The 19609-nt window shown below is 51.9% G+C and overlaps 6 protein-coding genes and 1 non-coding gene across 7 annotated transcripts; 4 read left to right on the top strand and 3 right to left on the bottom strand.

Annotated features, from left to right (window-relative positions):
- Positions 1-775: 775 nt before the first annotated feature.
- J4E85_009479 (uncharacterized protein) lies at positions 776-1606 on the bottom strand (the record flags this gene model as incomplete). The annotated part of the gene is made up of 3 exons (XM_051473702.1): positions 776-925; positions 988-1408; positions 1497-1606. 3 exons carry the CDS (start codon positions 1604-1606, stop codon positions 776-778), a joined length of 681 nt encoding a protein of 226 aa, XP_051322487.1.
- Positions 1607-3126: 1520 nt separating this feature from the next.
- Positions 3127-4722, top strand: J4E85_009478 (uncharacterized protein; the record flags this gene model as incomplete). Its single annotated transcript, XM_051473701.1, has 1 exon — positions 3127-4722. The coding sequence occupies one exon, from the start codon at positions 3127-3129 to the stop codon at positions 4720-4722; it is 1596 nt and encodes a 531-aa protein (XP_051322486.1).
- Positions 4723-7783: 3061 nt separating this feature from the next.
- Positions 7784-9529, bottom strand: J4E85_009477 (uncharacterized protein; the record flags this gene model as incomplete). Its single annotated transcript, XM_051473700.1, has 2 exons — positions 7784-9395; positions 9441-9529. 2 exons carry the CDS (start codon positions 9527-9529, stop codon positions 7784-7786), a joined length of 1701 nt encoding a protein of 566 aa, XP_051322485.1.
- A 1883-nt stretch (positions 9530-11412) lies between these two features.
- J4E85_009476 (uncharacterized protein) lies at positions 11413-12516 on the top strand (the record flags this gene model as incomplete). The annotated part of the gene is made up of 3 exons (XM_051473699.1): positions 11413-11482; positions 11544-11632; positions 11686-12516. 3 exons carry the CDS (start codon positions 11413-11415, stop codon positions 12514-12516), a joined length of 990 nt encoding a protein of 329 aa, XP_051322484.1.
- Positions 12517-14047: 1531 nt separating this feature from the next.
- J4E85_009475 (uncharacterized protein) lies at positions 14048-15163 on the top strand (the record flags this gene model as incomplete). The annotated part of the gene is made up of 1 exon (XM_051473698.1): positions 14048-15163. One exon carries the CDS (start codon positions 14048-14050, stop codon positions 15161-15163), a length of 1116 nt encoding a protein of 371 aa, XP_051322483.1.
- A 365-nt stretch (positions 15164-15528) lies between these two features.
- On the bottom strand, positions 15529-15600 carry J4E85_009474. The gene has a single exon. It is a non-coding gene; the product is annotated as a tRNA-Met (tRNA).
- A 612-nt stretch (positions 15601-16212) lies between these two features.
- On the top strand, positions 16213-19554 carry J4E85_009473 (uncharacterized protein; the record flags this gene model as incomplete). Its single annotated transcript, XM_051473697.1, has 3 exons — positions 16213-16444; positions 16492-18477; positions 18527-19554. 3 exons carry the CDS (start codon positions 16213-16215, stop codon positions 19552-19554), a joined length of 3246 nt encoding a protein of 1081 aa, XP_051322482.1.
- Positions 19555-19609: the final 55 nt, after the last annotated feature.

Genomic DNA, 19609 nt, shown 5'->3' with positions numbered 1-19609 from the left:
CTGTCTCGAGGCGAGCTTGGTGCGCGAGCTCGGTATCCACGGGAACACATCACGGGAACGTCAGGGCGGGGCAGGCTTTCAGTCCACACAGCTGAAGATAGGCGATTCTTTACTTTCGATTTCTTTTCTTGGAAAGACTCTTTTGATTGGGGGCGGCTTGATTTGGTTTGGGGATAGATCGTGTAGTACGGAAGCCTTTTGGTTTCATAATAAAGCAGTTGTCTCCTGAACGCACCTGAATAGGCATTCCATTCATGAGGCTGACGCTAACATGCAAGATTTCGGCGGGTGCCGTCTCATACAGTGCAACATTCAGGTCTGGAAACTGCGGTAGGATGAAAGAAGCAAATTAGCAAGCCGGGCGTCGACGTAGGCTCCAGGGTGTTTGGTGTTGGTGTTCTCTTTGATTGAGGTGGGGCAACTTTTGGAGGAGTCGATCTACATAGATCGCCCCGATCCTCGCGTCACCCCGGGCCTGCGGTCATCAACCTTACCTAGGTACTTCACAAACACAGCAACAGCAATAGGATCTTGGTGATCTAGCATTTCGGTAACGACTGTTGTATTTTGATCGATAAGACTAACGCCAACCATATTTGAACCTGGTAATGACTGACTGACAGGAGGAAACCTTGGAAGGTTACCTAGGTACAATTTGGGAAAAACAAAGAGATCCAACAGTTCACCCAGCACACTAAACTTCAACACAGACTTCCCCAAACTACATTGCATCCCACATACATGCGGCATCAGAGCAACAATGGATGCTGAGCCATTACAGGTTCATCTTGTGGCCCTGGCGAACGTGATCACGAAGTTTGTCCATGCGATCAAACTTCATGTGGCAACCCTCGACAACGCATCTAAGGTTAGGGGCTTGGTGCTTACGCATGTGGCGGCGGCAATCGCCAACACGGCGGTACGCCTGGGGAAGTATGAAGTCAGAACATGTCTTACATAGGTACACTTCGTACAGACAAAACTCACCTTGGTGCAACCATCAATGTTGCAATGAAAGCGCGGTTCGATCGTGCGGCGACGAGCAGCGGCATGCGCACGTGACGGCGGTGTGATGATGTTTGGCTGAACAACAGCATTCAGAGCGGGAGCGGGCGCGATAGGCTGGAAGGCCTGGCCAAGTCCTGCCGTAGGGTAGGAAGGCTGCGTCAGGAATTCGAAAGGATCGAGCTGCGGAAGCATCTGCGAATAGAAGCCATCACCGACGGAAGGGTCGACGAGATGTTCATCGAACACAGGCCAGTCTACGAACGTGCTGGCTTCTCCAAGCAGACGACCTTGGGTACTGTTTGTGACAGTGTCGTACAGACCGAAATAGCTGTAGGGTCCTTCGACAGGTGTAACAGGAAAGTCTTCCAGCGTGCCGGGGGCTTCATCGATGATAGGGTCGCTAAACTCTAGGTTCGCTGGGGCTTTTGGGCCCGTACATTTTGTTTGTCGAGAATTGGCATAACTGCATAGCATTAAAAAAAAATCACCTGTGATTCGTTGCGCCGCCAATTGTCTGTGCGCTTTCGCCTGGGGGCGAAGTAGCCTGAAGGCCCTCCCAGCCGTGGGCGATTTGTCCGCCGAAGTTCCAAATTTCCATTTCAGCTTCGAATGTGGTCGTGTCGTGTAGCAGCGTGGAGTCGAATAATTGTTTCGTGAATAGTAGTCGTGACACAATTTCGATAGAAGCGCAGACTGGTGAAGCACTGTGGTCCGTTCGGGTAGAGTCGACGGTGATGGACGACTCGATCGTAAAGGAGGGGAGAAAATAAAAGAAGTTGGAAATGTCAACACGACAATCAGGAAGAGCACGAAAGACGCACAACAAACGGTGAGTAAAAGAAAGGGCAACCAATGATGCAGCGGTAGTGCAAAGGGGCAAGTTCCCGCTACGTGATTGGGCGAACTACCACCTGGGCAGCCTCGCCGTGCACACCCTGGAGCCGCACTCAAGAGTATAGCCTTCCGCCACGATATACAAGACAAACTCTGATCATCTACCTGCTAGGAGCCTACATTACCTGAAGATCTTGTCTATGTCAACTTCAATGCTAGTGTAGACTGCAGGACATCCATTAATTCTGTTCCTTGAAGAAGGTGTCGCTAAGCTTGCAGCTACCGCAAAGCACGCACCATGGACTCGAGCGAAATCTTTAGTTGCAATAAATGCTCCAAACGTTTTGACACCTTAGGTCGCTACAAGTAAGCTCGTAAGTCGATGCTCTTCCAACTACTGCTAACATAACACCAGCCAACACCTCAAAACGCATACAAAACCCTTCCATTGCAGCAACTGCGCAAGAGGCTTTGCTCTGCGTTCCGATCTCGCCAGACATGTACAAGCACGCCACCGACTTGGCATAGCCCGACATGCATGTGAAGTCACAGGCTGCTCCTTCAATACTTCTCGCAAAGACACCATCCGTCAACATGTCCAAAAGAGCCATCCGCAACTGCTTATTGGCATTAGCAAGGTCAGACCAGGCCGTCGTCGAGCAAAACCGCAGGACTCTATGGTGGCAATCCCACTTGATGTGCCCTTGCTTGGTCAAGGTGCCCTGTCGATAGCGAGTGTTCATACACTTATGCAGGCAGCTTCGGCAGGTAATATTGGGCTTGTACAAGCTATCTTGCATTCAGACGTCTACATCTCGATACAAGCTGATGACGGTTCCACCGCTTTACATTGCGCCGCCAAAGCCGACCAGACCGATATGATTAACCTTCTCATCGAGTGGGGAGCACGATCGGATATTATAAACAGCAAGGGTAAAGTAGCTGCCACAAGTAGCTATTAAGATATCTCGCTAACTTATTACTAGTATGTAGCTCCCTTGCTATGCTTTGCTAACGCGGTTCTAAGACATCTTATTATCTGTGCTAACAGCTTGATAGGGAAGAACACCTCTACATGAAGCGATATTAGCTCGCTGCACTTCCGCATTCAATATCCTTGTGCAAAGAAGAGTCGATATCACCGAACATGTGCTATGCGCAACAATCCAGACAAGCCAAACCCAACTCTTCAAGACCGCGTGGGAATCCTGCGGCGAACAGATGTTGGGAATGTTCAGCCATGAGCTATTCGCGATCGCCGCCGATTCCACCAACACAGCATACATGGCTACAATATTGTTGTTACCCGACATTACCCAGCAATGGGTCAGGAGCAAAGGAAGATCAGTGGTATTGCGAATGATTCACAAGAACCAAAAAGCCATACTGGAATGCCTGCTGAAGTCTGGGAAGTTGGATGTCAATACGGCTCTTAGGAGGTCCAGGTCTTACGAGTCCAGTCTTCTTTACATTGCCGCTGCCCAGGGGAAAAGCGAGATTGTAGGGCTTTTGCTCGGATTTGAGACCATTAATCTTGACCTGAAGGTGTATAACGAGACTTCATCGCCGCTGGGTATTGCTGCTTTGAATGGACATCTCCAGATTGTCGAAAAGCTCCTCCAATTCCCTGGTATTGTTGTCGATGGCAAAAAGGTGCACCAAGGGAAGGCAACAACATCTCTGCATCTTGCATGTCGCCGAGGACATGTAGAAGTCATACGGCTGATGCTCAAAGCCTTCGACGACCGAGGACTCGATGTCGACGTCCAGGACACATCTAAACTTCGGATGACGCCACTGCAAAACGCTGTATACGGTGGACACACAGACACGGTAGCGCTCTTGCTACTTCGACAGGACGTCGATGTCAATCGAACCTTTGGTCCCTCAAGAATGAGCTTGTTGCAGGCGGCAGCACAGGGTGGTCATGGCAGAACGTTGAGTGTGTTGCTGGGGCATGGCCGAGTTGATCGAAACGACGTGAGAAACAGTCGACAGTCGCTATTGTCTGAAGCGTTATCGGGGGGACACTGGTGTCTGATGGAAATCCTATTCGATTACGAAAGTGGCCCCCTGAATATCATTCGCCAAAGCTTAGATCTTGCGACAGAGCCGTCTGGAAAGTGTGTCGATATCTTAGAAAAAGGGCTACTCGAAATAGCGTCTCTTCCAACCCAGGACAACACTCTCTGGCATCGAGCTGCCCGTACTGGTGACCTCAGTTTGGCAATGCTCTTACTTGAACATGCCCAAACGTACGACGCTTGCACCCAATCCATGGTGGATGTCAATCGTAGGAACCGGCATGGTCAAGCACCATTACATGTCGCCGTGGACTCTGGAAAGATTGGCATCATAGAGCTCCTACTCCACCACAAACAAATCGATATAGATCTCACTATCAAGTCACGTTATGGCTGGAACAACGGCTCTGCTATAGTCATCGCAAAGAAAGAGTACCAAAGGTACTGGCACTATCAGAAGGGGGAGCGTGCTTACATAGTAGATCTTTTGCTGGCCCATGGTGCACGGACTGCATCGCGCGATCGAGCAGACACCGCACACAAAGTCGTTCTCCCACCCTCAGCTATGGGTTTGAAAGAGTATGTGCAACACTTGCCTGAGCACTGCGAGGACCTTAGAGTGAAAAACCATGCGTCATGGGCTTCAGTCGTTGAAATACATGATGGTGGTGGCGGACCTGAAAGATCGAACGTGGAAGACAAGCATGCAGTTGGCGATATCATCCCAATCGATGCGGATGATTCGACGGTAGAAGACCCTGACGCCATATTCGAGGATTGGATGTGCTTTGACGATGAAGAAACGTCCGACAACAACAGCTTGGAGATATGGGAGCGAGAGGTGTCTCTTGTGTAGCCCGGTACTTTTGCCTCCTTATGTAAAGTACGTACTACGTGGTATGCGAATCATTCCAAGATTTGTTCGTGCAGTGCGCTTCGCAGGAGCAGCCGGTGCTAGAGGGTATCGAGAGGGTTTGTTGAGTTCGTTGGGTGCATATCGGTCTTTGAACATGCCCAGGTGGACTGGGTTTCTGTATTTGCTCGTCGTGTGCAAAATCGAAGGATCTCATGGAAGGACTTGTATACGTTCCGTTTCCCCAATAAGTCAGTAAAGAGATGTGGCATATCGCAGAGGCACAATGCCAAGAATTGATGGCGAGCTGCTACAAGGCCTCTGTGCATCTCGCGTGTGGCGGTGGACGATGTTGACGCGTCGGCGCCAAGCCAGCCGCAAACCCCCGAACACCAACTCCGAGTTTGCAGCTCCTCTCCATCTACTATGTACCATGCACAGCTCAATATTAGTGCTGTCATGAGAGAATCTGTTCATCCCTGCCCACCGCGTATCTCAATACTGGTTATGCGCCCACATCGAGCATGTTGAGCGTAATCCCTTCCCACGCGCATCATGGACGCGTATGAGCTCCTGCCAGGACGCGCGCAACCGCCCACTGCATCAGCTGAGCTAGACTCGAGTCTACGTTCTCGCTCCTCAGATCAGACCATCATAGTAGGTGCTACCGGAGAGACTGTGTTCGTACAAGGACTTGATAAGAGCGAGACCTCGGGAGTCTTGGGAACGTCTACGTCGTCAAGTTCGCCGGACGTAATGTCACAACTAACCGACTAGGCATTGCATCGCATTGCTACTCCCTGCTGCTGAGCTGCGTTTGCAATAGAGACTTGCTCGAGAATTGTACAAGGTAGTCACATATGGCGATGTGTGGAATTCTGTTAGCTTCGATCAACATACCATCCGTTGTCGCGTTGTTCTGGTACGTCTTCCCATTGAACTCATTGTTGTCTACCACTAACGTCAATTAAGTTCGATATCCTTCGCATGTATCCTCGCATTACGGCACTCCTCAAGCATGCCTATACCACGTCTCAGCGTCTCGAAGTTGGCGATCGCGCCCTCCCACCTCATACAAGGGAAAAACTGGACACCCAGGAGCCTACGTCGCCGTTACGCCACCAACTTCGCAGGATTTCATCTTGATGTAGGCTCTGAGGTGTTCGGGTTTTCCTTCGAATGGGGTGCTCCCTATCCCAGCGAACACCTACATAAGCACAAATATAATGGCTGTACATACTGGGTGGAGTCGCCATTGTACAGCCATCGCGCTGAACAACCCTCACCATTGGCAGCGGAGCTATCGGCGGGGAAACATGTTACGCCAGCAATGTCAGCTTTCCGCCTGTAGTTCGTTGGACTGTGGAACTGCCTTGAGTGAAGACTTCTTCCATGTCAAGTTCGTCAGTATGCTGGCGTTGTTGATGCACACGCTCACTCGATTTCTACCCGACATGAAGAGGCTGTAGACCGTGCGAAGAGAATATTTGAATACGGACAGAACAACTGTGGCATGAGAATCATGTTACGCGTGAATGGCGTTGGGAAAGCGAAGCTGAAACATCTTGCGAGGACTTCCGGCTACTCTCGCAAAGAGAGCTGAACTCTTGCCGTAAGGCTGAAACCAGCCACAAAATGCCACTTTCCAGTTTGCCGTACCAAATAAGCAACACGAGCCAACCAAAATCGAGATCTTGTTTGTATGAGATTAGCAATCGCTTCTTTCCAGTGGTCACTGTATTGAGCCGTGCGCGATACTAATTAGAGCCAGCAGGATAAACGCCTAGGGGTACCACCACAGCCACCGCGCCTTTGCACTACATAACCTTGCTGTGTATTGGTCCAGTCTAGCAGATGTAATATCACCCCCACAGACGATCCTCAGCCGCACCAAGTCAAGCTCGCCCGTTGTGGCAATGCCGTTCCTTTAGGGGGCTTCGCACACCTAGCGGGTAGGTACACATACCAGGGCATGACGCGCGACGCGCATACCAAACCTTTTCTCCCCCAGCAATACTTTTCAGTCGATCATGATATTCTTCAAACATCTGTTCGCTCTTTTGTTCGTTTCTTGCTTCGCTCGTGGCGATGGGAACAATCCCATGGACAGCCCTGCAGCTGGTGAAGTCATCGAAGCTGAGGAACCGTACCTGATTTCATGGTCCAATGGCACTCCAGGTCCCGTGTCGATTGATCTTCGCTTCGCCGATACAACCGCGGTGTTAATAACAAGTAAGAATCCTCTGCTTTTAAGACTCCAGTGACGCAAGAAGTGTTGGGACGAATGCTGATAGCTCTAGGTGAAACCCTTAACAACGGGAGCTATACATGGATACCATCTGGTGTGCTTGCAGGAAAAGACAACTACTTCATGGCGATTTGTGATGCAGGCGTGAACGACTGCACCTACACCTTCAACGGACGATTCGCAATCGAAGATGCGGGAGCCTTGTTGTCTCCATCGAGTTCTGCGAGTAGCAGGTCAGTCACACCCTTACAAGCTACCGTTACATTCCTCAAAAAAAAATTCTTTCGCTGACAGTACGATCGCAATATAGTACCATCCTCGTCACATCCTCATCAACCTCTAGCGCTGCTACCAGCTCAACTCCACTTCTCACTACCAGCGAACCGAGCCCAAGCGCAACAACGTCTTCCTCCCCACCCCAAAGCACTGGAACCGGACTACCCATAGGCGCGAAGATAGCGATAGGATCTGTATGTGGTATCGTTGGAATAATTCTCATCCTGCTTGGGACCTTTTGTATACTGCGCAAGCGCAAGCGGAGCAAAGCTGCATCGGAACCGCAATTTGTACACGAAGAAGCAGAAAAAGTTCCCGCCTTAAACATTGATAATGGTGCCTCTGGCGGACGCGTGGCGGGGTTGAGCGAGTTACACGATGTGCCAGTGAAGAGATCGAGGGCAGAGCTGCCTTGATGGATGAAGACATGCGCGGCAGTGAGGCCTGGTGTAATGGATTGCGAGACTGATGTATCTTTGTATGCACATTTCGATTCAAATATCTACAGCGAAAGTGATCAAGAAGGTTTCACCCAGTGTCTTAACCCATGCGATCGTCCCAGACGCACTCAACATCACTCGCCTCATCGCCTCGCCAAACGTTCCCAGGCACGTTCTTCGCCGCAACAGCAGCCCTAAGCTGAGTTCCTAGCTCAGGCGGGCCCGATCCGATGACTTGCGTCCTACCCTTCTCGACCGTCTCGGTCATGAAAGTGTCGACCAAGGAGGGGATGTCCGGTCGTGTGTTGTTAAGCCATGTGATGGTGAAGTTAGGGCATTGGCGGCTGAGCTCCTCAACTTTGCGGTCGAGAGACACGGAGTCAACGGAAGAAGTTTGCGACAATGAGCCGCCATCACCGAAGTCTTTGTCTTTTCCATCGTGGAGCTGATGAGATGGCTTTTGGTACTTCGTCGTATCAGGTCGAGTCACAAAGATGCGAATCCTGAAGCGCTTCTTCGCCTCCACCGATACTATTGGTGCCTTCTCTAGCTTGTCCTCGGTGTAGTGTCGACCAGCACCAGCACCAGCACCATCAAGTTGTGACTTGAGATAAGCGAGTTCAGGTGCGATCCAGGCAAGGTTCTCGAGGTGCCTTACTGTCCAGACAAGTTCGATGTTGCGCGCAGGGGATGCATCGCTTAATGCGTGCATGATGACGGGAAGAGTATAGGTGATACCGGTACCACCGGAAACAGTGAGAACGTTCGAGACCTCGTCGTTCGTGATTGTGCTGCCGTATGGTCCCATCATTATGACTGGCGTCGAGGCATCGCGACGTGGGTAGCACATGGCGGCTTGTTCAGCGAGAGCAGCAAGCTTGGCAGTTTCGCCTTTGCAGGCACGGATGATGTATGTGTGACTCTGTACTGGCGAAGAACTTGTAGGATTGGAGGCCGGGGTGAAAGGATGCGATTGCCAGATGTTGAGCGCAGGGAACGTCAGGTAGTAGTGCTGACCAATCTCCCAGGCCTTGTGGCTGTGAGCAAATGTCATGCGAATAATGGTACCGGTTGGGTCCTTGAATGTTTCCATGGTTGTTGGAATGGAGCGGAAACCAAGACCGAGACTTCCGTCCTTGTATCCGGTGTGGATGAGCCAAGTGCGGACGCTGCGGGCGACCAAATCGAAGCCCATGATGGCTAATGATGCAATCATCCAGCACGAAAGTTTCTCCCAGTGGCCCCAGCAGGCTCCCAGATAGAGGCCAGCGACGATGAGATGCGATTTGCGAAAGAACTCATAACCCGTCCAGCGGATTACCGGCCTGAGACTGAACACAAACAAGAAGGTGATGAAGCCTTGCGCAACACACCCCCAGATCATGTACTTCTGGCTGATGAATTCTCTGTACGTTGTTGGTTGCGGCTGGTAAAGCTTTGCTTCGACGATCGTCCATATGATCGCGTGTACGAAAGATTGGACAAGGATGATGCGGCCCGTCCAGCGGTGCAAGAAGTTGAAGCTCTGATATGGGATACCTGTGACCATGCTGAGCATAGAGTCGCGGCTACACAGGGCGATAGTCAGTGGGGTCAACGCAAAGGCAAAAGCACCAACGCGATCGGCGAAGCCACCAATACCGCTGCGGGTGTTGTGCAAGTCGGTGCCTTTGATTGGTGTAATCCAAGTCTTGTAGGTGATCCCGGTGAACCTTTAAGCGTCAGCTATGTCATGCCGTGTAGGTATCCTGACTTACGAAAAGACTGTCAGATAGACGCAGAGCAGCGCCAGGATCAGGACTTGCAACCTCGTAGTGTATCTGAATACCTTGGAGCATTCAGGCATGAGATGTCGTCGTACAGTGGAAGATGTCAGTCTGACGAGGCGATACAACATGCTCTGTCTGGCACCATCTTTCCTTCGTGGTCGAACAAGTCGAGATACGAGAATCGCAAGTAGGACCGCACCAAGGACAGCCCAGAAAATGAAGGTAAAGATCATCGATGTTTGGTGATTGCCGTAAACGGAATCAAGATACTCGCACGACCCGGCATCATTGGTGCACGGGAAGTTCCGAACCGCATAACCCCAATAGTCGATGGTATATTCGACATTGGCATCGTTTTGGATGTGACGAGCGGCTAGCGCGTTGTCGGTGAAGTTGAAAAGCATTGTAATGAGAGGACGCAGCGCAGCTGCAAAGCAAAAGGAACAACAACAAGGAAGAAAGATATATCGTAGTCAGACACAGCAATATGGCACAACGGCCTGGGAGGAAGTCCATCTAATAAATCGAGACTGCCACCCAATTTCGCAGGTTCCACTCCGTAATTGAACCAAGGCTTGTCGTGCGTTGACAGGATGTGGGTTCCGCTGTCAGGTTCCTTCGAAGTGAACGGCCAATCGTGTCGTTTCCGTTACTGGCGCTGAAACAGGAAGATACCCACCGACCCGCACTGATGGCGCCGTTCGTTTGGGAGTTCGGATCGGACGGGTATTCGGCAACAACGTCGAACTACCATGACAGCCGCAACAGCGACATGTCGTAGATAGCATTGCTGGTGTCGTGTAGATAATTGAGAGATAGCATGGTGCAGCGCATGCATCGCTTGAGTCACATGGAACTCTTCTCGTGGACGTCGGAAAGTGGCAATAGGGTGTTGCGCAAGAGCCACGCGCCAAGATTTTCCTGCTACTGACTTCCTCTTGCCTCTTCAAACCAAGCATTAAAGGTGTGGCACCTCATCATCGTGCAATATAGGATCTTGAAAAGCAAGTGAGGCATTGGGAGAGCGCGAGCCCTCGAAACGCGGTCTATCATCGCACTAACGCGAAAATCCTGACGTAATCAGTCGCGTCGAGAGAGTCGCCATGATTGGCCAGCACAGTCCACCGCGACAGGAGCCTGGAGATGCAGCTGCGACGTGCACCATCTTCGCGCCTTCACACAGTCGTGGCCCATCGTCCCGTCGACCACGAATGCGCATTATATTCTCATCCATCATGAGCCGCATTCTCACCAATTCACACTGACTCACTCGAACCATGGCCGGGTCCCAGTCTTAGCTAAAGGCGCCTCCCCCTCCGCCGAAACTGCGCTGTGCTTCGGCTGTAGCCACTGCTCGTCCATATAGAGACACATGATTGGAATACCACGTTCAGTACTCCAATCCCTTCAGAGGGATTAGTAAAGCCAGAAGAACAGTCAAAGCCACTCCAGCCAAAGAGAAGAAAGACGTCCCGATTTCCACCATAAAGACACTCATCACCTTCTCAAGATCAGCTCCCGCGAAGATGTCACGAATTCGGTTTGCTACAACCTTTGCCGCGTCAACATTGGGCGAGGACCTAGCTAGTTTTTCAAGCAGGCCGGCTGACAAGAGCAATTGAGCTGCTGTCACGAAATAAACACCGGAGAGGGCATTAAACACTGGCCGAGACATTAGCCAGCGCAGCCGGGGCTGGTTGAGATATCGCACGTTACTACAGTCATCGAGAACGTCAGACTCACGTACAGTGCGGAATTACGGGTAGTGTCTTATGTCCGACGCGGCAGAGTCACCTTGTGTCAGCATGGCGCCCTGGCGGGGTTAATCGGGCGAAGAAGGTGCCTGACGCGGATTGAAGCAACATTGAACATATCTATCTCATTGCCCTGGACTGGTCTGGCACAAAGATCTCATCTCAATTCACAAACATCTCACCTTCATCTTCAACACGGAAACAATATGTCTTTTTCGTCCGCCCCTAGGACTATCGCTGGGAAGCCAGTCGGTCCCATCGGCTATGGTATGATGAGTGAGTTGCCATGCAGACGACGACAATGCGCCGTCACAGTTGCTAAACATAATCTGCACAGACCTCACACTTTTCGGTGGCATTACTCATGACGAGGCCATCAAGCCAATGAAGGCCGCTTTGGAAAACGGTGCCACTTTTTGGAACGCTGTACGACCCGCGCCAGAAACGTTGATGTAAAATATCGGCTGACATCCTCGTAGGGAACCTTCTACGGGCCTCCAGATGCGAATTCTCTCCAGCTCCTCAAGCACTACTTTACCAAGTACCCGGAAGATGCATCGCGCGTTGTGCTCAGCATCAAGGGCGCTTACGATGGAGCTACTCAGTCACCGACCGCTAGTCCGGAGGAGATTCGAGCCTCCGTTGACGAGTGTCTGACCTTGCTCGACGGTACCAAGACGATCGATCTCTTTGAGCCCGCGCGCGTTGACCCCAACGTTCCCATCGAGGAGACTGTTAAGGCACTTGTTGATCTGGTCGAAGAGGGCAAGATTGGCTCCTATGGTCTCAGCGAGGTGAACGCTCAGACCGTCCGCCGTGCTCACGCCGTACATCCTCCCGCCGCTGTTGAGATTGAACTGAGTCTGTTTTCTCAAGGTGCTCTAGAGGAGGCAGGCGTCGTCGACGGTTGTCGCGAGCTTGGCATCCCCATCGTCGGCTACAGTCCCCTCGACCGCGGCTGGCTCACCGGACAGTTCAAGACTCTCGATGATATCCCCCAGGACGACTTCCGCCGTTTCTACCCACGCTTCCAGCCCGGCAACTTCGAGAAGAACGTCGAGCTAGCTGGTGCTGTTGAGGAAGTTGCCAAAAAGAAAGGGGCCACCAGCGCCCAAGTTGCCATTGCTTGGGTACAGCAGCAGGGTGTTTTGCCTATTCCTGGTTCTACCAAAGTGGAGCGTGTCCAGGAGAACACCAAGTACGTAGAACTTACCGAAACCGAGACTAAAGAGCTTCATGAAGCTCTTAGCAAGGCACATGTCTCAGGTCATCGATACCCCGAGATGTTCCAAGCTCATCTCGATAAATAGTAGGGCGGCATGAGTAGAACAGCTCGGCCCGCCTTTTGTACGATGGGTACTCGTTTGAGTCTTCTCGGTCGTGGAATGGTAATGAACCTTCAATGTCAACCCAATCTGTGTCTTCATCAGTTCAGTGCCTTGATATACGACGCTACATTAGATCAAGATGTCAAAGGGGCTTAAATTTAGGCTTTGAGGGAGTCTTCAGATACAAAAGACCTCACGCGCGGACGCATTCAGTCAACTCTCGCTACAAATCTCGGGAGCGGCCTTGTTATTAAGATTTGGTAGTTTGTATGCACCAAGGTGCCCCACAAGGTCTAGCCACTCCTAGTGCTGCCAGCTTCCTCCACTTCATCCACCATCTGCTTCGTCTGCTTTGACCAATTATCAATCTCTTCCTTCGCAGTATGAAGCCATCTCCTGGCAACATCCTCGCCGCTCATCCTGTTCGATTGCTTCCCACGAAGGGCCTGTTCGATAGCATATGATGCGTATTTGATAGATCGCTGATGCGTACCGAGAAACTCGATAAGCTGGACTTGGTGCGCGGCTCTGGATATTTCTGAATCGAGGTCTTGGGAGGAAACCGTCGGATTGACTGCGGCTGCGGAGTCTATTCGGCACAACGTGGCTTCTGTGGTGTTCGCTTGTGGCAATTGGCAGTGCGTTTCTGGGGTCTTGCTCTCGGTCATTTTAGCGATTGTATCGAAGAAATGGGAGACCAGGGCGAGCTGAATGTCAGGAGTGTTATAGCGCGTCCTTTTTGCTTGCAACGTCACTCTGATTTTGTTTACTTATCCTCAACACCTCAATTCCCGTATCTTCAATTAGCGAGCTATGATGCACCCCTCTTCAAGACGCAAACACCGTACGTCAACGGTGCCCTCACATTCCGCCGCGCCAACACGGCCGTTCGATTCTGCGTCATACTTTGACAGCACATCGTCAGCTGTGAACGGGTGATATCCATAGTTCGTCGCGTTGTTGCTTCTACGCAGGCACAGTCGACTTCAGCCAGTTCACCTAGCAAACAACACGCTTGGCCAACGGCTGAGCGAGGTACAGTCTAGCCTTTCCAATCCTTTATGCAGCACTACATTGCACGTAGATATCCGCGAACAGTCTCATGATGCGAGACTGTTGGCTGTTCTGGTGTAGCCGTCTTCCAAGCTGTCAGCCTTCTTGCAGCGACGAGAAGCGTGCGCAAAGCTAGCCGCTTCCAGCCATGCAACCCCACTTGTCCCACTCGTACGATCCATCACAATGCGTCATACCGTGCGTCTCGTCACTCAACCATCCAAGGCGAAGCCATCGTGCTTGGTACAGAACCTCCCAACGTAATCTAGACAGGAAGTTGCGACTGCCTGATAGCCAATGTACGCGTCATGACCTGAGTACCTAACCTTGGCGGTGCTGCCCTCCGCCTGTACATAGACCCAAGGCAGGTAGCATGCGCCAGTGTTTACCTTGCGAGATCCGCTTTCGCATCATCCCTTTCGTTCTCGCAACAAAAGCCCTGGCATCGTGAAGATCCAACATGGCGGCGCTTTCCCACTATGTCAGCTTCTACACCTCCATGGCAAAGGCTATGTTTACAATCATCTTCGCACGCCTCTACACACCTCAGCGCCCTCCCCACCGCAATCTGCAAGGCCAAACTGCGATAGTGACGGGCGCGAACAGCGGCATCGGTCTCTCGATCGCGACTGCGCTAGCAAAACAAGGTGCAGTCGTGTATCTCGCCTGTCGCAATCTCGAAAAAGGCGATGCAGCCGTGGCTTCCATCGTTTCGCAATTCGGGTCCGAGGCTAGCAAAAGGGTGTTTTGCTGGAAACTCGATGTTGGGGATCTAGAGAGTGTACGTGCGTTCTGTGAGAAGTGGAAAGAGGAGGGCAAGAAGATTGATATGCTTTGCCATAATGCTGGGATAGCGGGACCGCCTGAAGGCTCAAGGACTAAGGATGAGAAAGGCCGCGACGTGGTTCTTGTCACGAATTTTCTGGGCAGCTTCTTGATGACGAACTTGTTCGAAGGATATCTAGGCGAGAAGGCAAGAGTCGTTTTTACGAGTAGTACTGGGCACTATGCTGCGGCAGAGACTCTGATGCGCCCAAATCTGGAAGACATGACAGCAAAGACTACTGGCGATGAGGGCGGCGTTATGCAAAAGCTCATGGGAAAGGCGAAGGCATATTTTGGTATAGGAACAACTACCCTTCAATCATACGCGCTCTCGAAAGCACACCAAGTCCTCTTCGCCGCTCTCCTCCAGCGCCGCTTCGACTCCACCCCACACAACCAACGCTCGGCGCACTCCTTTAGTCCTGGGTTTACGTCTACGCCTATCTTCGGTAAATTTGCCGTCTCTTGGAAAACGTGGTTGAGCAACCCTCTTTTCGCCGTTCTCAAAACGACGGAAAGGTATGTCGCGGTTGATACGGATGAGGGCGCAAAGACTGGAGCCTGGCTGGCGAGTTGTGGTGGGGAGGAAGGGGTCGAAGGGGGATATTGGGAGTGGATGAGTAGACGGATGAGTCTTGTTGAGTTTGTGGAAAGGCAGCTTGGGGAGAAGGAGTGGAAGGGGCAGTGTGAGAGGGTTTGGAGGGGATGGGAGGAGGATAGTGGCTGTACTTGGGCCACTGTCAAGACTTGATGTAGTGTCGATCGAGGAGGTCAAGACGGAACTAGAAATCAAGAGTGATTTGTCGATGTGACATTTTGTCTTCCTAGTTCCCTGTCCTACCTGGACTCAGATAGTGACCTATGCCTAAAGCGTGTCAGAGTAGGTTAGGTGTTGCCTCGAAAGAAAGCGAGGTCGCTATAGAACGTAGCTGTGGCATAATACACAGCCTATAGTCTCCCAAGTTTGAATATCATGACCGTGATAGAAGCAGTTTATATTGGAACTAGGGACGAAGGGGATAGCAAAAAGGGGTTGCCTAACCCTGGCTTAGAGATTTAGGTGATCAACTACCTGGGTGAAGGCCTAGCAAAAATAAAAGAAACATGCACAACATGTAGCTGCTCTCGGTTTCGATCCGAGGTCCTCCGGGTTATGAGCCCGGCGCGCTTCCGCTGCGCCAAGCAGCTTTTGGCAATTGCTGCTTGATGTAAATCTTGAGAACTAATAGACATATCACTGCTACTGCTTCTGTTCCAGCCCGTTCTGACCTGATGTTAAAACAATATTCTAGCGTTGGATAGAAAAAGGGTAGTTGAAAGTCGGGCTGATCCATTCAGCAAGGTGCAAAGGTGGGGCGGGGTATGACTCCGATTTGACTCCTCGCGAATACTGAAGAGTACAAAATTTACTTCCTAACTGCTCAGGTGTCTTGTACGCGTAGAAAGCGCTAAGGATGTGGAGCGTAGTGCATTGTGCGAGGGGCAGATTGAAGCTCTTGTGAGGATGCAGGGTGTTCGAAAAGACGAACAAAGAAAAAATAACGAACCGCAAATTCAGGTCGTAACAAACATCAGAGTCTGAAAGTAATATAGCGTGGTGTGGTTGATCAACATATTGCTGCGGGACAAAATTGCTGTTAAGCATCGTGGGCAAGCCAATCGATTGCATGGGACGAAAGCGAAAGCGGTTAGCGGCAAGACGCGCTCCAACGCGACATCTGAACGCGTCCCACGCACTTTAGATCTCCGCTCCGTCACCCGCGTCTCCTCCAACTCCAACCATGACGCCTGCCAGAACCAATGAGTAGCTATTCACCAGGCATTCCATCCTCTTTTGACCCCGCGCTACTACATTCCGAATTCGAATTTCTCGACAACGCGCCCGCCCCATCCTCGCATTCTGACGAACTAGACGCATTGCACGACTGCATCGCCGAAGACACCGCAAAGAAGAATAGTGCCGGTATCGTCATACAGCATCGCGCCTGGAACGTAGCCGACATATTCAGGAGCGAAGGAGAAGGGCCAGCTGGTACTACTTGCGTGTACGCGCGCTGCAACTGGTACTAATCCCGCCAGACACGCCTGCGAAGCGCCAGAAGCAGTCTCCAGTCAAGCGCCTGCCGACTGAGCCTTCGGTTGAAACCACAACATTCCCCTCGTCGCCTCCAACTTTCGCAATGCCTCTCATCTCGTCACCCATCGCATACCCGCCGAGCTCGTCGATGCCCCAAGCGCCCTCGCCGAAGAAGAGGAAGCGCCCGGAAGATGCACGAGAGCCACTCAAGGACGTGCCAAACAACAATGCGACACGCAAGATTGGAGGTTTCCTGGACGACTCCGACGATGAAGAGGACATTGCGGCGCTGAAGGAACACACATTGAAGAGGAGGGCTGTTAGCAGCATCAAAGACCTCCCAGCTGTTCCGGAAGGCTTAGCAGATTACACACCCCCTGCGAGCCAGGACGAGTTTGCAGACCCCGAATCGATACCGGTAGACGATCTAGACAACTACAGCTTCAAGTCACAATCACAGTCGCCGGTAAAGCGGCCGCACACATCACATCAGCCAACTTCAGCACAATCCGCACCAGGCGTTTTGGCTCGTAATGCGTCGGGGAAGGCCTTTCATATAGGCAAGAAGGCCCAACGCGAGACCCAGACGTACGAAGAGATCATTGCAGCACGATCCGAACCCGTGGAAGGAAAGGCGAGAACGAGCTATTATGGTCTCAACATCCATCAGCTCATGGACGAGGCGAAGGCGCTTGATCAGGAGAAGGCCATGAATGCGTCCTTGAAGAATCTTGACCTAGCAGCACAACCATCAATCGAGCAGCCAGTGGCTAAGGGTGGAAAGACCAATCGCACACTCATGTGGACTGAAAAGTACCGAGCGAAGAAATTCACAGACTTGGTAGGAGACGAACGTACACATCGATCGGTGTTACGGTGGCTGAAGGCGTGGGACCCAATCGTCTTCCCCGGTTCTGGCAAAGCGAAGCCAAAGAAAGCAAAGGACGGGTTCCAAGAAGACGAACAGAGACATCGCAAGATTTTGCTGCTGACTGGGCCTCCTGGGCTCGGAAAGACCACCCTAGCTCATGTCTGCGCACGACAAGCAGGCTATGAAGTACAGGAGATCAACGCTTCGGACGAGCGTAGCGGTGCTGTCGTCAAAGGCCGCATTCGAGATATGGTGGGAACTGAGAATGTCCGCGGTGTCAATACCAGCACCGTGAACGGCAAGGTGCGAAAAGCTGGAAAGCCAGTATGCGTTGTGGTCGATGAAGTAGATGGTGTCGTTGGCAGCGGAGGCTCAGGCGAAGGTGGCTTCGTCAAGGCACTTATCGACTTGATAAATCTGGACGAGCGAAACACAAAGGCAATCGGTCAGCAGCAGTCAACAGCGGGCACCAAGAAGAAGAAGGGTGACAACTTCAGACTCTTGCGACCACTCATCCTTATCTGCAACGACCTCTACCACCCTTCGCTGCGGCCACTGCGACAGTCCTCAATGGCTGAGATTGTGCATATCCGTAAGCCTGCCCTCAACATGGTCGTCTCGCGCATGCAGGAGATCTTCGGCAAGGAAGGCATCCAATGCGATTTGGATGGCGTGCGCCGTCTCTGCGAAGCTACGTGGGGTGTCAGCACAAAGAAAGAGGGCGGGACGGGTAGTGGCACTGGCGAAGGAGACATACGTGGCGTTATGGTGGTGGCCGAATGGATAGCAGCTCGGTTACGATCATCACACGATGTGAAGTCCAAGGAGAGGCCCCATCTATCGCGGAAGTGGATAGAAGACAACCTCATTGGCGACTTGCGACATGGTGGTGGAGCCGCTCGAAGCCTGGGGAGAGGCGGTGCAAAAGACGTTGTCGACCGTGTATTCCGTGAGGGTGCTGGCTTCCCGAAGCAAGCTGAGACGACCGATGCAAAGTCGGCAGCCGCGAGGGCCAAGAGCGGTGTGATCGGAGTTGCTGAAGCAGGCAAACGGAGAGCTATGGATCGTCTTAGGGAGATGGTCGATACGAGCGGGGATTGCGATCGCATCGTGACAGGTAAGTCTCACCTCATATCACGGCCTCATCAAATGCTAACACTGAACAGACTGCTTCACTGCCTATCCCGAGAAGCCGTTTCAAGACGATACTCTTCTCAGCAAACCATCTGCTGCATACGAATGGTTGTACTTCCATGACACAATCAACTCGGCCGTTCACGGATCTCAGGAATGGGAACTAGCACCATATCTGTCGAACTCTGTCCTTGCCTTCCACAACCTCTTCGCTTCGCCTATCCGATCATCTGCAAACCCCGTAGCAGACCCAGATGCACAGCCAGCACCTTTCTCAGGACCGGGTGCAAGCTTTGCAGCTTTGGAGCAGACCAAGGCTAGCAGGAGTCAGTTGATGGCGCTGCAGACAAGTCTTAGTCTACCGTTGACGCGCATGTTTCGAAGTCCAGAGGAGATGGCCATGGAGCTCATACCATACGTTTTGCGTATGTTGTCACCGGACGTGAAACCCGTACTCGTCAACACTGGCGCATCAGGTTCAAAGTCTTTCGCTACCGCTTCAGTGCGCAAGGCCTCAGAGAAAGAGCTCGTCAAGAAGGCTGTAGAAGCAATGACAGCCACTGGCATTCGGTTCGAAAAGTCGCGAATCGAGACCGAAGACGTGGCGAACAGAAATGCTGGCTTCGTCTGGCGTATGGAGCCCGCATTAGACGTTCTGGCAACTTTTGAAACTCTCGCTGGCAGGAAAGACGACAAAGGGCGCTACGCAGTTCGCAGCGTCTTGGAACAAGAATGGCGCAAAGAATCCGCTCTTCGTGAACATGCCAATCGCAAGCGCCGCGGTGGTATGGATGAATATGAGGACGAGGTTGAGGCTAGCAAGAGAGAAGAGAAGACGACGGAAGAGAAGGTCGCTGAAGCCAGCAAGAAGGCCGTGAAACGTGACTTCTTTGGCAGGGTGATTGTAGAAACGGATAAGAGCAGGAAGGAAGCGAAGAGGAAGCAAGACAGTGGGGAGATGCAGGGTGATGTGGGGAGGATATGGGTATCCTTCCACGAAGGATTCTCGAACGCGGTACGGAAACCTGTCACTATTGACGACATTATGAGAGGACTTTAGCTTTACATTACACGGCAGGCTGGGGAAATCAGCACCGGTGGATGACGATAATATA

The sequence above is a fragment of the Alternaria conjuncta genome (genome assembly GCF_024043145.1).
Source record: "Alternaria conjuncta strain BMP 0040 chromosome Unknown scaffold_17, whole genome shotgun sequence".
Taxonomy (NCBI): Eukaryota; Fungi; Ascomycota; class Dothideomycetes; order Pleosporales; family Pleosporaceae; genus Alternaria; species Alternaria conjuncta.
Note: the sequence above shows the minus strand (reverse complement) of the source record. Positions and strands in the feature narration are given on the sequence as shown.